The sequence below is a fragment of the Geotrypetes seraphini genome, chromosome 2, assembly GCF_902459505.1.
Source record: "Geotrypetes seraphini chromosome 2, aGeoSer1.1, whole genome shotgun sequence".
In the NCBI taxonomy this organism is placed as follows: Eukaryota; Metazoa; Chordata; class Amphibia; order Gymnophiona; family Dermophiidae; genus Geotrypetes; species Geotrypetes seraphini.
This window is the reverse complement of record NC_047085.1, coordinates 20873615-20891349: the sequence shown is the minus strand read 5'-3', so window position 1 is coordinate 20891349 and position 17735 is coordinate 20873615. Positions and strand designations below refer to the sequence as shown.

Below are 17735 nucleotides of genomic sequence, written 5' to 3'. Positions count from 1 at the left end.
AGGTTGCCTACATTGGCATGTCCAGCCAATATAGATGACTCACTTAATTAATAGGGTTAATCGGCGCCAATAACTGGCGCTTACCTCATAGCTGGCTTTCATTTGACTTAATTGGGTGACGGGATAATTGCGCGCGAGACACCAGCACGCCGACAATCCAGCGCTGACAATTCAGCGCAAGACAGAAGCACGCCGCCGAAAAACTTATTTTTTAAGAGCTCCAACGGGGGGGGGGGTGCACTTTAATGCATATTGTTTGCGCTGCCATGGGGGTGGGGGGGTACAACCCCCCACATTATAGACAAAACGGAACTTTTCCTGAAAAAAATCGGAAACTGTTTCGTTTTCTCTATAATGTGGGGGGTTGCACCGCCCCCCCCCCCCCAACAGCAGCACGAACACTATGCATTAAAGTACACACACCCCATCGGAGCTCTTAAAAAATAAGTTTTTCAGCGGCGCGCTTCTGTCTTGTGCTGAATTGTCAGCGCTGGATTGTCGGCGCACTGGTGTCTGGCGCGCCATTGACTATGAACCCTTAATTGAAAGGTGCAAAACTTGAAAAACATCATTCTATAGAAAGTAGGCGCCTAGTCCAAGGTGCCTACCTAAAAGTGGGCGTGGTTAAGGGCAGATCACGGGCGTGTTTTTGAGTTGGGCACCTCTTTGTGAACTAGGCTTCTAACTTAGGTGCAGGTATTCGGCTGGGACGAGGATGCTGGCACGCAACGTCCAGAGCGCCATAGACTTGGCTTTAAACTGAGAAAAAGGGGAAAGCCGATAGTCGATCTGGCCTCGACACATCGGACAAAAGTATCAACTAAAGATACTGAGCAAGGACACTGTAAACAAGGGCTCGGGACTGAGTGGAAATTATTGGAAAAAGGACCTAAGGACGCTATGCAAGGGCTCGGGACTGAGTGGAAATTATTGGAAAAAGGACCTAAGGACGCTATGCAGGGGCTCAGGGAGCAGAGGAAACTAGGGGGCAGTAATAACAGAGAGCAACCGGTACCAGAGGGACAACCAAAAATGGGAAATCAGGCTGAGGATGAAACAGGCGCACCACAGGAGGAGGATGACCAAGGCGAGGCTCGAGGTCCAGCAGCCCATGAGGGGGACAGCAGGAGCACCAGACCTCGAGGAAAACCAGCAAGGAAGGCAACCAACCGGGACTTACTTTGTCTATATACCAATGCTAGGAGCCTGAGGGCCAAAATGGGAGAGCTGGAAGTCATAGCCAGCAAAAAGGACTTAGACATAATTGGAGTCACAGAAACATGGTGGACTGATGACAACAAATGGGATGTGGCCATACCAGGGTACAAACTTTACAGGAGGGACAGGACACACAAAAAGGGTGGAGGAATAGTGCTATACATAAAGGAATCCATACCTTCAACCAGGATTGAAACAACAGTAGGGGCTGATGGCTTAGAATCACTATGGGAGGATCTGGAGCAGACATGAAATTAGGTCTGTACTATCGCCCACCTGGGCAATCGGAAGAGATCGACCAGGACCTAGAAGCGGAACTGAGGCAGGTAAGCAAAAGCGGAAGGGTGATGGTGATGGGGGATTTCAACTACCCTGGGATAGACTGGAGTATCGGGCACTCAAACTGCACAAGGGAGGCCAAATTCCTGGAAGCCACAAGGGACTGTTTCTTGGAACAACTGGTCATGGAACCAACACAGGGAGATGCCACTCTTGACCTAATCTTCAACGGACTAGGGGGACCAGCAAAAGAGGTGGCAGTACTAGGCCCACTGGGGAACAGCGATCACAACACGATCCAGTGCAGGTTAGAAATTGTATCATCAAAGGTGAAAAGGACCGCAACGACAACACTCAACTTCAAAAAAGGGAATTATGATGCCATGAGGAAAATGGTGGGAAAGAAACTCAACAACGCAAGGAAGATGGAGTCCGTAGAAAAAGCCTGGACCCTACTCAAGGGCGTGGTACACGAAGCACAGAACCTGTGCGTCCCCAAGTTCAGGAAAGGGTGCAAAAAAAACAGAACGAAAAACCCAGTGTGGATAACAAATGCAGTGAAGAAGGCGATAAGTGACAAGAAAGCATCGTTCAACAAATGGAAAAAGGATCAATCAAAGGACAACCTAAAGGAGCATAAAAAACACCAGAAAGAGTGCCACCGAGTGGTTAGGAAAGCAAAAAGAGAATATGAAGAGAAATTAGCGGGGGAAGCAACAAACTTCAAATCGTTCTTCAGATACGTTAAGGGGAAGCAACCAGCAAGGGAGGAAGTGGGACCCTTGGACGATGGTGACAGAAAGGGGGTGGTAAAAGAGGAAAAAGAGATGGCTGACAAGTTAAATGAGTTCTTCACGTCAGTCTTCACGAGGGAGGACACAACCAACATTCCGGAGCCAGAAGAGATCGTAAATGGAGATCAGGAAGATAAGATGGCCCAACTAGAGGTAAGCCAAGAGGATGTCCTCAGGCAGATAGACAGGCTAAAGAGCGACAAATCACCAGGTCCAGATGGCTTTCAACCAAGAGTACTCAAGGAACTGAGGAACGAAATAGCAGAGCCACTTCGACAAATATGCAACCTATCCTTAAAAACTGGAGAGATCCCAGAGGACTGGAAAATAGCAAATGTCACACCAATCTTTAAGAAGGGTTCGAGGGGCGACCCGGGAAACTACAGGCCGGTGAGCTTGACCTCGGTCCCAGGAAAGATGATGGAAGCGCTGATCAAGGACAGCATCTGTGAACACATTGAAACCAATGGACAGCTTAAATCAAGTCAGCATGGCTTCTGCAAGGGTAGGTCATGCCTCACTAACTTATTACACTTCTTTGAAGGGGTGAACAGACAGGTGGATAAAGGGGAACCCATAGACATCATTTACCTTGACTTCCAAAAGGCCTTCGACAAGGTACTACACGAAAGACTGCTTAAGAAACTATGGAACCACGGGGTACAAGGGGAGGTACACCGATGGATCAAAAACTGGCTGGCAGGCAGAAAACAGAGGGTTGGAGTGAAGGGTCACTATTCAGATTGGAAATGGGTCACGAGCGGGGTGCCGCAGGGGTCGGTGTTGGGACCGCTCCTTTTCAATATATTTATAAATGTCCTGGAGGCGGGAACAAAATGCGAGGTCATTAAATTTGCAGACGACACCAAACTATACAGCAGGGTTGAAACAACGGAAGACTGCGAAAATCTCCAAAAGGATCTGACGACACTGGAAGAGTGGGCCAAAAAGTGGCAAATTAGCTTTAACATAGGGAAGTGTAAGGTCATGCATGTAGGAAAAAAGAACCCGATGTTTAGCTACAAAATGGGGGGATCACTGCTAGGGGTAAGTAACCTTGAAAGAGACCTGGGAGTAATAGTGGACACAACACTGAAGGCATCGGCACAATGCGCCACAGCCTCAAGGAAAGCAAACAAAATGCTTGGAATCATTAAGAAGGGCATCACGGCCAGGACGAAGGAAGTCATCCTGCCACTTTATCGCGCAATGGTGCGCCCACATCTGGAGTACTGTGTCCAGTATTGGTCACCGCACCTCAAGAAAGACATGGCAGTACTTGAGGGAGTCCAGAGAAGAGCAACTAAACTGATAAAGGGTATGGAAAACCTCTCATATACTGACAGGCTAAAAAAGCTGGGGCTATTCTCCCTTGAGAAGCGGAGACTTAGAGGAGACATGATAGAAACCTTCAAGATCCTGAAGGGCATAGAAAAAGTGGACAGGGACAGATTTTTCAGATTATGGGGAAGCACAAGTACAAGGGGGCACTCGGAGAAATTGAAAGGGGACAGGTTTAGAACAAACGCTAGGAAGTACTTTTTCACCCAGAGGGTGGTGGATATGTGGAACGCACTTCCAGAAGCTGTGATAGGCCAGAACTAGTTACATGGCTTCAAAGAAGGTTTGGATAGGTTCCTAGAGAACAAGGGAATTGAGGGGTACAGATAAGGATTAAGGATAGGGATAGGAGTAGAGATAGGTTATAAAAATAGTCAAGGACCACTGCTCAGGCAATGGGCCTGATGGGCCGCTGCGGGAGCGGGCCGCTGGGCGCGATGGACCTCTGGTCTGACTCAGCGGAGGCAGTTTCTTATGTTCTTATGTTCTTAAAACCATGGCTTAAATAGGTACGCCTAAAGTTAGGTTGCTTAGCAAAGCTTAAGCACGCTTAGGTGGCATTAAGTGCGATTCTATAAAGTGTGGCCAAACAGAACATTTCTTTGATGTTACATTGCCAACAAACATAATACACTTCCCCCTCCCCATTCGCGGTTATGGCAATCGCGATTTCACATATTTGTGATTTTTTGGGGAGGGGTAAAAAAAGAAAACCCCCCACAGTTTAGCCTTCCCCCCAGCGTCGCGTCCTTACCTGGTGGTCTAATGGGCTTTCAGGGCAGGAGCGATCTTCCTACGCTCCTGCTCCATGTAGATCGCCAATAGGAAATGGCTGTGGGAAGTTCCTGTCGTAGTCTCGAGAGACTACGGGAACTCACGGCAGATATTTCCTATTGGCGATCTGCACGGGGCAGGAGCATAGGAAGATCGCTCCTGCCCCGAAAGCCCGCTAGACCACCAGGTAAGGCCGGGATGCCGGGGGGAAGGCAGGAGGGAGGTGGGGGTGGGTCAGAGCCGGACCAGAAGATATTTGCGGCATTTCACCATTCGCGGTCCAGCTCTGCCCCAATCTCCCGCGAATCCGGAGGGAGAAGTGTACTGTGTTTGGACATGTTAGTGATCTAATCTAATATTTCTGAGTCACACTATGCCTAGACAGGTTCAAGGCGACTTGCAATATAAGGAATTATAGAATGTATATTTCCCCCTCTGTATACGCGGTGGTTAGGGGCCCGCAAATATTTTAAAAAACGCAAATAATATTGCGGCCGGTTCTACCCCTAAACCCCGCTTCCCCCGGCTATTTTAAGCCCTAAAAGCCCTCCCTTAAGCCTTACCTGGTGGTCTAGCGGGTTTTCAGGCAGGAGCAGTCTTCCCACGCTCCTGCCCCGGGCAGATCGCTCACAGGAAATGGCTGCCTTGAGCTCCCGTAGTCTCTTGAGCCATTTCCTGTGAGCGATCTGTACGGGGCAGGAGCGTGGGATGATCGCTAGACCACCAGGTTAGGCTTAAAGGGGGGGGGGCTTACAGGGCTTAAAATAGCCTGAAAAATGAAAATGTATGTTTTGGTTTAAAACCGCAAATAAGCAAATCCGTAGATACAGAATTCGCAAATACGGAGGGGGAAGTGTATAGCTACATTATAGCAGTTTGAGGAAGGCAGAATTATGACTAGAGACAGAATGGAGGTTCTATGACTGTACTGGTGAAGCACTTGAGAACAGTGTGGGATTTAGAGACATTAGATATTTTGAGTTAGTTGTATACATTCAAAGAAGAAAGTTTTTAATTTTTTGCGGAATCCGTTGTAGAATGTATCCATCCTGATGTCAATCGGGAGGTTGTTCCAGGTCTTGGTGCCAAGATATGTGAAGAGCGAGTCAAATATGTGCTTTGTATTTAACCCCTTTCAGAGACAGGAGGAACAGTTGAAGCAAATTCAATTTTCTGATTGACGTAGACCAAGAAACATAGAAACATGATGGCAGATAAAGGCTAAATGGCCCATCCAGCCTGCCCATCCGCAGTAACCATTATTTCTTCCTCACTCTAAGAGATCCCACATGCCTATCCCAGGCCATTTTGAAATTCAGACACAGTCTCTGTCTCTACCACCTCTTCCGGGAGATTGTTCCACACATCTACCACCTTTTCTGTAAAAAAGTATTTCCTTAGATTACTCCGGAGCCTTTCATCTCTTAACTTCATCCTATGCCCACTCATTCCAGAGCTTCCTTTCAAATGAAAGAGACTTGATTCATGCATTTACACCATGTAGGTATCTAAATGTCTCTATCATATTTACCCTATTCTACCTATCCTCCAAAGTATACATATTGAGATCTTTAATTCTGTACCTATATGCCTTATGATGAAGACCATACACATTTTAGCAGCCTTCCTCTGGACTGACTCCATCCTTTTTATATCTTTTTGAAGGTGCGGTCTCCAGAATTATAAACAATATTCTAAATGAGGTCTCACCAGAGTCACAGGACATCAATACCTCCTTTTTCCTATTGGTCATACCTCTCCCTATGCAACCTAGCATCCTTTTAGCTTTCGCCATCATCTTTTCAACCTGTTTGGCAACCTTAAGATCATCACATACAATCACACCCAAGTCCCGCTCTTCTGTCGTGCACATAAGCTCTTCACTCCCTAATCTGTACCGTTCCTTTGCAGCCCAAATGTATGACCTTGCATTTCTTAGCATTAAATTTTAGCTGCCAAATTTCAGACCATTCTTCAAGCTTCGCCAGGTCTTTCTTCATGTTATTCACACCATCCTGGGTTTCTATTCTATTGCAGATTTTGGTATCATCTGTAAAGAGGCAAATCTTATCTGACAGTCCTTCAGCAATATTGCATATAAAAATATTACAAAGAACAGGTCCGAAAACAAAACCTTGAGGCACACCACTGGTAACATCCCTTTCCTCAGACCACTACCCTCTGTCATCTAACCAGTTCTTGACCCAGCCCGTCACTTTGGGTCTCATCCCAAGGGCACTCAGTTTATTTATTAGACGTCTGTGTGGAACACTGTCAAAGGCTTTGCTAAAATCCAAATACACCACATCTAGCGTACATCCTCTATCCAATTCTCTGGTCACCCTGTCAAAGAAATTGATCAGATTTGTCTGACAAGACCTACCTCTAGTGAATCCATGTTGTCTCTGGTTCTGTAATCCACCGGATTCCAGAAACTTCACCATTTTCACATCTGGTAACTATGATTTGGATTATTCTGTCTAATGTGCATCACTTTGCTTTTGTCCTCATTAAATTTCATCTGCCATTTGGACGCCCAGTCTTCCAACTTCCTAAGGTCTTCCTGCAGTTTATCACAGTACGCATGTGTTTTAACAACTTTGGACAGTGGACCCTGCAAATTTAATCACCTCACTTGTCGTTCCAATTTCCAGATCATTTATAAATAAGTTAAATAGCACTGGTCCCAGTACAGATCCCTGTGGCACACCATGTCCCCAGACCCGCCCAGTTCCACCTGTGTCCCATCCCACCCCCAGCTCTCCCCCCCTTAATTTGTTCGTGCGTGGGGACGGCATCCGCACATGCGTGGATGCAACGCGATGATGGAAGCTTTTCAAAACCCAGACAAAGTGTTGTGGGTTTTTTTTTTTTTGGGGGGGGGGTTAATTGAAAAAATTTTTTCACAATTTTGAAATACAAATTATTAAAGCTAAGGAACTTTACAAGTGCCGGGTTTTAAAAAGCCGTCCGGACCCCTATACAGGGTCTTACAACTGGATCTGTGATGATATATTATTGAATAGGATTTGTCTCTTATGCAACGAAAGAAGGGGAACTCAAGCTGCATGAATTCTTTTCGGGCTAAAATAAAGTATGGAAACCACAGATTTCTGGAAACGTCAATCGCTCCTCCTAAACTTACTTGCTCCACTTCATCACTGACGCTGAAACCATGGATTGAAGACAAAGTTTTATTTTATTTTATTTTTCTTTCCAGCTTATGATTTATCTTTAATCTTATCTATTGTTTTGCCTTTTGTCTTTGTTTTGTTCTATTTCTATCATTTAAATTTCTCCAGAATTCTACTGTTCAACGGCTCCCCCTTCTGCTTCTATTCCTTTCTCTCCTCTCTTCTACCTTCCAAAGTATTTAGATCAATGCTGTCTTGTTAAAATGTTTATTTTAATTTTATTTTTCCTCTAACTCTACTTTTCACTTCTCTATTACCCTCCAGGTACTTTAGTTAGATTGTGAGCCTTCGGGACAGTAAGGGAATTTTTCAAGTACCTTTCTTATTTCTAATCTTAATGTATATTTTCTGTAAACCGCTTAGAACCTAACGGATGGAGCGGTATATAAGAAATAAATTACATGACATTACATTACATGGACCATTTGGCCTTCATCTGCCATCATGTTTCTAGGTTTCTATAACCATAAAGCTCTATGACATCACAATGCAGGCAAAGAGCCTTAGCCAATGGGAAGAAGATATGCAAATGTTAAGAGCCTTAGCCAATAGGGAGAGGAGGAGATAGTGGATGCTGCAGAATTCTACTGTTCAACGGCTCCCCCTTCTGCTTCTATTCCTTTCTCTCCTCTCTTCTACCTTCCAAAGTATTTAGATCAATGCTGTCTTGTTAAAATGTTTATTTTATTTTTATTTTTCCTCTAACTCTACTTTTCACTTCTCTATTACCCTCCAGGTACTTTAGTTAGATTGTGAGCCTTCGGGACAGTAAGGGAATTTTTCAAGTACCTTTCTTGTTTCTAATCTTAATGTATATTTTCTGTAAACCGCTTAGAACCTAACGGATGGAGCGGTATATAAGAAATAAATTACATTACATTACATTACATTACATGGACCATTTGGCCTTCATCTGCCATCATGTTTCTAGGTTTCTATAACCATAAAGCTCTATGACATCACAATGCAGGCAAAGAGCCTTAGCCAATGGGAAGAAGATATGCAAATGTTAAGAGCCTTAGCCAATAGGGAGAGGAGGAGATAGTGGATGCTGCAGAATTCTACTGTTCAACGGCTCCCCCTTCTGCTTCTATTCCTTTCTCTCCTCTCTTCTACCTTCCAAAGTATTTAGATCAATGCTGTCTTGTTAAAATGTTTATTTTATTTTTATTTAATTTTCCTCTAACTCTACTTTTCACTTCTCTATTACCCTCCAGGTACTTTAGTTAGATTGTGAGCCTTCGGGACAGTAAGGGAATTTTTCAAGTACCTTTCTTATTTCTAATCTTAATGTATATTTTCTGTAAACCGCTTAGAACCTAACGGATGTAGCGGTATATAAGAAATAAATTACATTACATTACATTACATTACATGGACCATTTGGCCTTCATCTGCCATCATGTTTCTAGGTTTCTATAACCATAAAGCTCTATGACATCACAATGCAGGCAAAGAGCCTTAGCCAATGGGAAGAAGATATGCAAATGTTAAGAGCCTTAGCCAATAGGGAGAGGAGGAGATAGTGGATGCTGCAGAATTCTACTGTTCAACGGCTCCCCCTTCTGCTTCTATTCCTTTCTCTCCTCTCTTCTACCTTCCAAAGTATTTAGATCAATGCTGTCTTGTTAAAATGTTTATTTTATTTTTATTTTTCCTCTAACTCTACTTTTCACTTCTCTATTACCCTCCAGGTACTTTAGTTAGATTGTGAGCCTTCGGGACAGTAAGGGAATTTCCAAGTACCTTTCTTATTTCTAATCTTAATGTATATTTTCTGTAAACCGCTTAGAACCTAACGGATGTAGCGGTATATAAGAAATAAATTACATTACATTACATTACATTACATGGACCATTTGGCCTTCATCTGCCATCATGTTTCTAGGTTTCTATAACCATAAAGCTCTATGACATCACAATGCAGGCAAAGAGCCTTAGCCAATGGGAAGAAGATATGCAAATGTTAAGAGCCTTAGCCAATAGGGAGAGGAGGAGATAGTGGATGCTGCAGAATTCTACTGTTCAACGGCTCCCCCTTCTGCTTCTATTCCTTTCTCTCCTCTCTTCTACCTTCCAAAGTATTTAGATCAATGCTGTCTTGTTAAAATGTTTATTTTATTTTTATTTAATTTTCCTCTAACTCTACTTTTCACTTCTCTATTACCCTCCAGGTACTTTAGTTAGATTGTGAGCCTTCGGGACAGTAAGGGAATTTTTCAAGTACCTTTCTTATTTCTAATCTTAATGTATATTTTCTGTAAACCGCTTAGAACCTAACGGATGTAGCGGTATATAAGAAATAAATTACATTACATTACATTACATTACATGGACCATTTGGCCTTCATCTGCCATCATGTTTCTAGGTTTCTATAACCATAAAGCTCTATGACATCACAATGCAGGCAAAGAGCCTTAGCCAATGGGAAGAAGATATGCAAATGTTAAGAGCCTTAGCCAATAGGGAGAGGAGGAGATAGTGGATGCTGCAGAATTCTACTGTTCAACGGCTCCCCCTTCTGCTTCTATTCCTTTCTCTCCTCTCTTCTACCTTCCAAAGTATTTAGATCAATGCTGTCTTGTTAAAATGTTTATTTTATTTTTATTTTTCCTCTAACTCTACTTTTCACTTCTCTATTACCCTCCAGGTACTTTAGTTAGATTGTGAGCCTTCGGGACAGTAAGGGAATTTTCCAAGTACCTTTCTTATTTCTAATCTTAATGTATATTTTCTGTAAACCGCTTAGAACCTAACGGATGTAGCGGTATATAAGAAATAAATTACATTACATTACATTACATTACATGGACCATTTGGCCTTCATCTGCCATCATGTTTCTAGGTTTCTATAACCATAAAGCTCTATGACATCACAATGCAGGCAAAGAGCCTTAGCCAATGGGAAGAAGATATGCAAATGTTAAGAGCCTTAGCCAATAGGGAGAGGAGGAGATAGTGGATGCTGCAGAATTCTACTGTTCAACGGCTCCCCCTTCTGCTTCTATTCCTTTCTCTCCTCTCTTCTACCTTCCAAAGTATTTAGATCAATGCTGTCTTGTTAAAATGTTTATTTTATTTTTATTTAATTTTCCTCTAACTCTACTTTTCACTTCTCTATTACCCTCCAGGTACTTTAGTTAGATTGTGAGCCTTCGGGACAGTAAGGGAATTTTTCAAGTACCTTTCTTATTTCTAATCTTAATGTATATTTTCTGTAAACCGCTTAGAACCTAACGGATGTAGCGGTATATAAGAAATAAATTACATTACATTACAGATCAAAGAAGTTGTGTACAGTATGGCAGAATTTGTTTTGTTTTTGTTTTTTTTTTTTGCTTTCTTGTTCGGTCTTTAAAATCCAACGCTGAATGTCATGATTATATGCAAATAGTTCTGATAGGACCGCAAACTGATGCTTAAAGTGTCGGGGTACCTGTTTAGTTGCAATCGAGATGTTGGCGTCGTACTCCATGAGGATCCTGATGATTTGGGAGTCTTCCTCTTCCAAGTGGGTCATCGTTTTTGTGATAGCGGCTGCTAGGTGCAAAGGAGTCTCCCCTTCCTACCAGGAAGCAAAGAAAAAACAAAATACAGGTGTAAGCACGTCACTGACAGAGTACCTTTGATCTCGTAAACCCCAACATGCCTTAAACGTCAATATTTCAGAGTTATGCATTCAGACACCATAGAGTTGAATTACCTGGTACCATATTTCTGATGGATTGGACTGGATTTATTGAACTGATATACCGCTTAATATTTCTGAGAGTTATGTAATAAGGTGTTGTATTTGGTGGTCAGTTGTCGATATTGTACCTGGAATGTGGATAAATCCACACATAAACAGTATTTATTTGGTTGGGACCAGGCTGGGACTGGACTCTCCACTCTCAACTCTGTCAGTAAGCCAGATTTCCCCCCCCCCACCCCCCATGGCTGTTGCACTGAACCAACTGGCTCCCAATTAGCCGCCGTATTACTTTCAAAATACAGTGGTACCTCGGTTTACGAGTGCACCGGTTTGTGAGTGTTTTGCAAGACGAGCAAAACATTTGCAAAATCGGTGCCTCGGAAACCGAGCATGGCTCGATTTACGAGCACCCCCCACCTGCGATCCGGCACCCCCCCTGCCTCGAAACGGAACCCCCCCTCCCCCACCACGATCTGACCCCCCGACACGATTGGGCACCCCCCGCCACGATCCGACCCCCCCGCCGCTTCTTACCCTCATCTAGGCACTCTTGAAGATCGGCCTCCTCGTCTGCTGGGCCTTGAGCATCTGAGCATGCTCAAGGCCTGCGAGTTCACGAGCATGCTCAGATGCTCAAGGCCCAACAGACGAGGAGGCCGATCTTCAAGAGTGCCCAGATGAGGGTAAGAAGCGGCGAGGGGGGGTGCCCAATTGTGTCGAGGGGGATCGTGGCGAGGGGGTGCCCAATCATGTTGGGGGGGGTCGGATCGTGGCGGGGGGTGCCCAATCGTGGCAGGGGGTGCCAGTTCGAGGCAGGGGGGGTGCTGGATCACAGGGGGGGGTGCCGGATCGCAGGGGGGGGGCCTTCGAGGGGAGTAATGCCGGTTCTTGGGGGGGGGGGAACGCATCAAAGCGAGTTTCCATTATTTCCTATGGGGAAACTCGCTTTGATAAACGAGCATTTTGGATTACGAGCATGCTCCTGGAACGGATTATACTCGTAATCCAAGGTACTACTGTATTACTTTTAGCTTACAAAACCTTAATTTTTAAAGAACCACAATTTATCAACCGATTGCTCATACCTCATAACACTTCTCAGTCTCTTCGATCGACGGCTCAAAAACTCCTAACAGTCCCTTCATTAAAAATCATTGGCACTAGAAGACACGATATGTTCTCAGTAATGGCCCCCCCCCCCCCCCCCCCAACTGTGGAACGCTCTCCCTCAATATATCAGAGAAGAAAAAGACCTTAGTCAGTTTAAAAAACTTCTAAAAAGTTATCTTTTTTAAAGACGCATTCAATCTCTAACCTTCCTCTTTAGTTGCAAATATTAGGGCTCAGTTTTATTACCCAACCCCACTGTTTCATCCCTTGTTTTGTCTCTTTTCTTAAAGATATGAAGATGTACCTTTACCCCTTTATCCTTCACGTTTAGTGCATGTCTTAAAATTGTTAGTTGTAAGTTTTTTTTCTTCTTTTGTTTACTTATTGAAACCTGTTTTATGAAGTTGTGAATCGCTTAGTAATATAAGCGATTCATCGAATATAAATAAAAACTTGAAACTTTACTTAAATCACATTTCTTCAGGAAAACAAATACGATGTGGCTAAAGCAGACCCCAAGCAAAAGGCGATAAGTGGCCGATATCACTGGACAACAACTGGCGATTATCATAGACCCCCTTCATATAATTTCCCACTGACTGGATCACGTAGGAATTTTGAGAAACACGATGATATCTTTAATTGACTACAACATGCATTAATGCACAAAGTTTCTGATACACTGTGGCTAAAAGTGTTTTCCTGCCGATTTCCGTTTGTACTCAGGGTTACCAGATTTTCGGGAACAAAAATCAAGGCCCATGGCCCCGCCCAACCACGCCCTGTTCTACCCCAGCCCCGCCCCCTTGACCTGTTTGCTCATCGGGACGCCATCTACTCGTGCGCCAGTGTGACGACATCACCGCATTGCATCCATGCAGGCGCTCCACGCAGGCGCTCCAGGCAGTGCATCCATGCAGGCGACCGGCGCTAATTGCTAGAAGCTTTTCAAAATCCAGACCAAAGTGCCGGGTTTTGAAAAGCCACCCAGACATGTCCTCGAAAAGGAGGACATGTCCGCAGAAATCCGGACGTCTGGTAATCATCCTATACTCAGTGTACGGGGCATCTCGTTGCAGTGTCCAATAATAGTCAACCAACATTGAAGGATTCCAGTTGCCCTGATATCATTTTTTTTCCATAGTGGCAATGCCCTGGTGAAACCTATCGCCATGTTCATCGCTGACTGCACCGAGATTTTTGGGGGGAGAAGTCCAAGTATGAATGTAGAAAGTGCATCTTTAGTGATGTGTTGCACTTGGTGACAGGTCAAAAGTGCACGCCGACAAAGGCGCGCCGAGACAACTGAGCGCAAGGCGGAAGCCCGCGCCGAAGAAAAACAGTGTTTTAAGGGGCTCCAATGGGGGGTGTGGGGGGGGAACCCCTCCACTTTACTGAATACAGATTGCGCCGGCATTGTGGGGGGTTTGGGGGATTGTAAACCCTCACATTATACTGAAAACTTCACTTCCCTAAAAAACAGGGAAAAAATGAAGTTTCCCGTATAATGAGGGGGTTTACAACCTCCCAACCCCCCCACAACGCCGGCACAATCTGTCGGGGCCCCTTAAAACACTGTTTTTCTTTGGCGCGGGCTTCCATCTTGCGCTCAGTTGTCTCGGCGCGCCTTTGTCAGCGCGTGCTTTTGTCTATGAACCATTGCACTTCATGGTTTTGTATGCTCTAAGAAGTTTATCGACCAGTTGAATATAGTTTGGAGCTCCGTAACGGCTAAGAAATTTCTCAACATCCTTGAATGCTTTCCAGGCGATTTTCTCTGGCCCGACTAACAGATCTTCAAATCTCTCATCACTGATGACGTGTCTGACCTGTGGGTTGACAAAAATGCCTTCCTTGATCTTGGGTCAGTTATTATTAATTGATTTAGCCTGAAAGTATAACATAAAATTGTAAAAATGTACTTTTTGGTTAAAACGATACACGATACGTAATTTTAAATGTGATTTTCGTGATCAGCAGCCAAAAATCTGTAAGATACACCCAAAAGTGTTGAAGAAGCAAAAACTGTGTTGTCCAGTGTATTCAGACCGCAGAAGGCAGGCCGGCTAGCTCCTGCGGTCAGTCCTGACTGTGGATATACAATGCTGGGCCATTTCTGGTGATCAGCATTGAATAGCTGGTTTATTTTTGGCTGGCATAAACTTAACAGGCTAAATCAATATTTGGCGCTGGCTGGTTAAATTTATAGTGGTCGGGGGGGGGGGGGGGAGCAGTCTAAGATGGCGGCAGCATAGTTTCCAACCCGATCTCCAGAGATCCTGAAAACGTTATCTTTTGAGCCAGGATGCCACATTCAAAATGCAAGGGGGCCATCCAGCTCGACCCTTCTGCAGCGAGGACATCTTCCCCAGCACAGCAATCAATACTGGAGTTCGCCACCGCCACCAGGAGTCCCCTTGTTGAAACTGGAGAGCAGTCTACTTTGTCTTTGGCAGGAAGAGCGGCCATAGATTTAGACTGAGAGGTTTCGCTCTCCCCTCCTAAGGCTGTTCCCCCACCGCGTCCTGCTCCATTCACGGATCAGTTCGGGGATCCCCGTGCAGTTACTCTCGCCGAGGGAACCCCAATTCAAGGGGCGGATACCGCGAGAAATCTTCAGGAGTGGGGAGATCTGGGAGCTCAGCCGATGAGACCAGCGGTGGTAACACTCGAAAGCATTTGGGAGGCTTTCGTGAAGCTGAACATGTCTGTTACCAAGTTTTCCAGGAGGTCGAAGCTCTTATGAGGACTGTGAATGGATTAGGGAAATCTTTAAATGACACAAAAGAAGAGTTTACCTCAGAATTGAAAAAGGTCAAAGAAAAGGTGGAGGGTTTTCAAGCTTTAACGGCTGAATTGGTTAAAGATAAAAATTTGCATAAAGGAAAGTTGAACCATTAGAAAATTATAACCACAGACTGAATATCCACTCTGAATTTCCCAAAATCTCTGGGAGTAACACTTAAAGAAATGTTGAAAAGATATCTGGTTGAGGTCTTAAGGTTTTCCCCTGAAAATAGTCCACCTGTGAATCGAATATATTATTTACCTTTGAAGAACAAAATGGTTGTCCCAGTTGCCCGAGAGGTAGATGAATTGAGTTCAAGAGAACGTTTAAATATCACCGACTTGATTTTTCTCGATCCGATATTTCTCAGAGAGCCACTTTATTAGTTTCTATTGTTTCTGAACAAGATGTCAATGCAATATTAAGATTATATTTCCCTGGCTCTCAAACTCTGTTTCATGGGGAAAAAGTTTGGATTTTCCCTGACGCCACTAGACAAACACAGGAGCGGAGGAAATTGTTCCTGGCTATGAGACCTGAAACAGTAACTTTGGGAGCAACGTTCCTTTTGGCTTATCCATGTAAATGGATGGCAAAATATCTGGGAGTGAAATATGTTTTAAATTCACCCGAACAGTTCTGGATTTGAAGAAGTTGGTAACCAGGAAAGTTTAGCAATTATAGAATAGCAATTCGGTAAAGGGGACCCAGCTGTTAAGCCTATTCCTGATAGTTTAAAATCGAGATCTGAGTTTCTCTTTACTCTATTATGACCTCCCCACCCCCCAATTGTTGTGGTCTACGGAAAAAATATGTTGAATGCCTTAATTTTGCAAATTTCTTTTTATGAGATTTCATTTCGTTTTTTCTTAAGAGTTTTCTTGTATATTACTAGTCATTAAGCCCGTTACATTAACGGGTGCTAGAATACTGTTCACCCTCTATGTTGCCCCTTCCATTCACTGCCCTCTCTTCTCTTTCCATCCAGTGTGCGCCCCCTCTCTCTCTCTGTCCCATATGGCCTCTCTCCATCTCCTCTTTCCTTTTCCCTTGGTCTGGCATACCTTCCTCCTTCCCTCCATGCCCTGCCATCTGTTCTTCCCTCCAAGCCACTCTCCCCTGTGCTCACTTTCCTCCTTCAACTACTTCATCGGGCAACAGCAGCATTCACAATTCATTGTTGTTGCTGGCTTCAGGTATTCCTCTCTGGCGGGTCCTGTGTTCATGAAGTAGGCAGGACCGGCCAGAGAGGAAGGCCTGAAGCCGCAACAGCAGCGAATTGTAAACGCTGCTGCTGCCTGAAGCACCCGAGGCAGACGGTTCTCTCCCCTCCCAGCCCAACCCCCGCTGACTTTGCGACCCTTCCGGCGAGATGACTTTAATAGCAAATTTCCCTCCAGCGTTGGCAGCCGCAGCACGCTAAACAGGCTGGGTCGCGGCTTTCTTCTGCCGTTGAGTCTATCTGTCGCGTCATTGATGACATCATTAGTGACGCGGCAGAGGGACTCAACTGCAGGAGAAAGTCGCGAACCAGCCTGTTTAACGTGCTGCGGCTGCCAACGCTGGAGGGAGGTTTGTGTAGAAGCGATATGTGTCTTCTATGTGTCTCTTCCCCTGCAGTACCTTTGCAGCACTTTGCTGCGGCGCATCCTCCCATCCTGAGTCTGTTTCTCCCGCTTTGTGTAGCCGCCGCATACGCACTCTGGCCACGGACCTACGGATCAGGGAAGACAGATCACGCAGGTCTGAGTGCGCATGCGCGGCTAGCTTTTTATTATATAGGATGTTAAAATTGCAATAAAATATAAATTTAAAAAAAAAATCATTTATACTGGTCAAAGATAGGACTTCTATTTACACCGCCTGATTTGGCCGGTCAGTGCAGAAAGCTAATGGTTATTGCTTTTAACCGCTAACCACAAATATTCAGCAAAGATAATTGGTTATCTTGAGTTGAATATTCACGTTTAGCTGGTGGCGCACTGTAAAACTAGTTAGTGCCATTTCTGCTCCGTTAAATAGCGCTGAATATCTCTGACGCATGATACACTTAACTCCAAAGTGCAAAGTGCAAACTCTCCTTCCTTGAAGCCTTTCACTAAGGGTAACAGGAGATCAATACTGTTCCTTTCAATAGTCACAATTCTGATGAGACTCAGAAGCAGATCATTTGCAATCAGGAATGCCCTACCGAAGGAATTAAAACTAGAAAAGAGCATCCTTCTAGCTTTCGCCGTCATCTTTTCAACCTGTTTGGCCACCTTTAGATCATTCAGACTGATCCTTCTTCACCCAGAGAGTGGTAGAAAACTGGAATGCTCTGTTATAGGGGAAAACACCCTCTAGGGGTTCAAGACAAAGTTGGCAGCGGTAATTCTTATGTTCTTATCCCTTAAATATAGATGTATAAATGTATAATAGAGAGTTCTCCAAAATTGTACACAATGTTCTAAAAGAGGTCTCACCAGAGTCTTATACAGGGCATCAATACCTCCTTTTTCTGACTGGCCATACCTCTCCCTATGTACCCTAGCATCCTTCT

The 17735-nt window shown here is 44.4% G+C and overlaps 1 protein-coding gene across 1 annotated transcript in view; it reads right to left on the bottom strand.

The window, feature by feature from the left end:
- Positions 1-17735, bottom strand: part of LOC117353577 (serine/threonine-protein phosphatase 6 regulatory ankyrin repeat subunit A-like) — a 182252-nt gene that overhangs the window by 63227 nt on the left and 101290 nt on the right. Inside the window, exon 14 of the mRNA XM_033929680.1 lies at positions 11038-11166. Within this exon, the coding sequence (XP_033785571.1) occupies positions 11038-11166 (129 nt within the window). The remainder of the gene's footprint in view (positions 1-11037; positions 11167-17735) is intronic.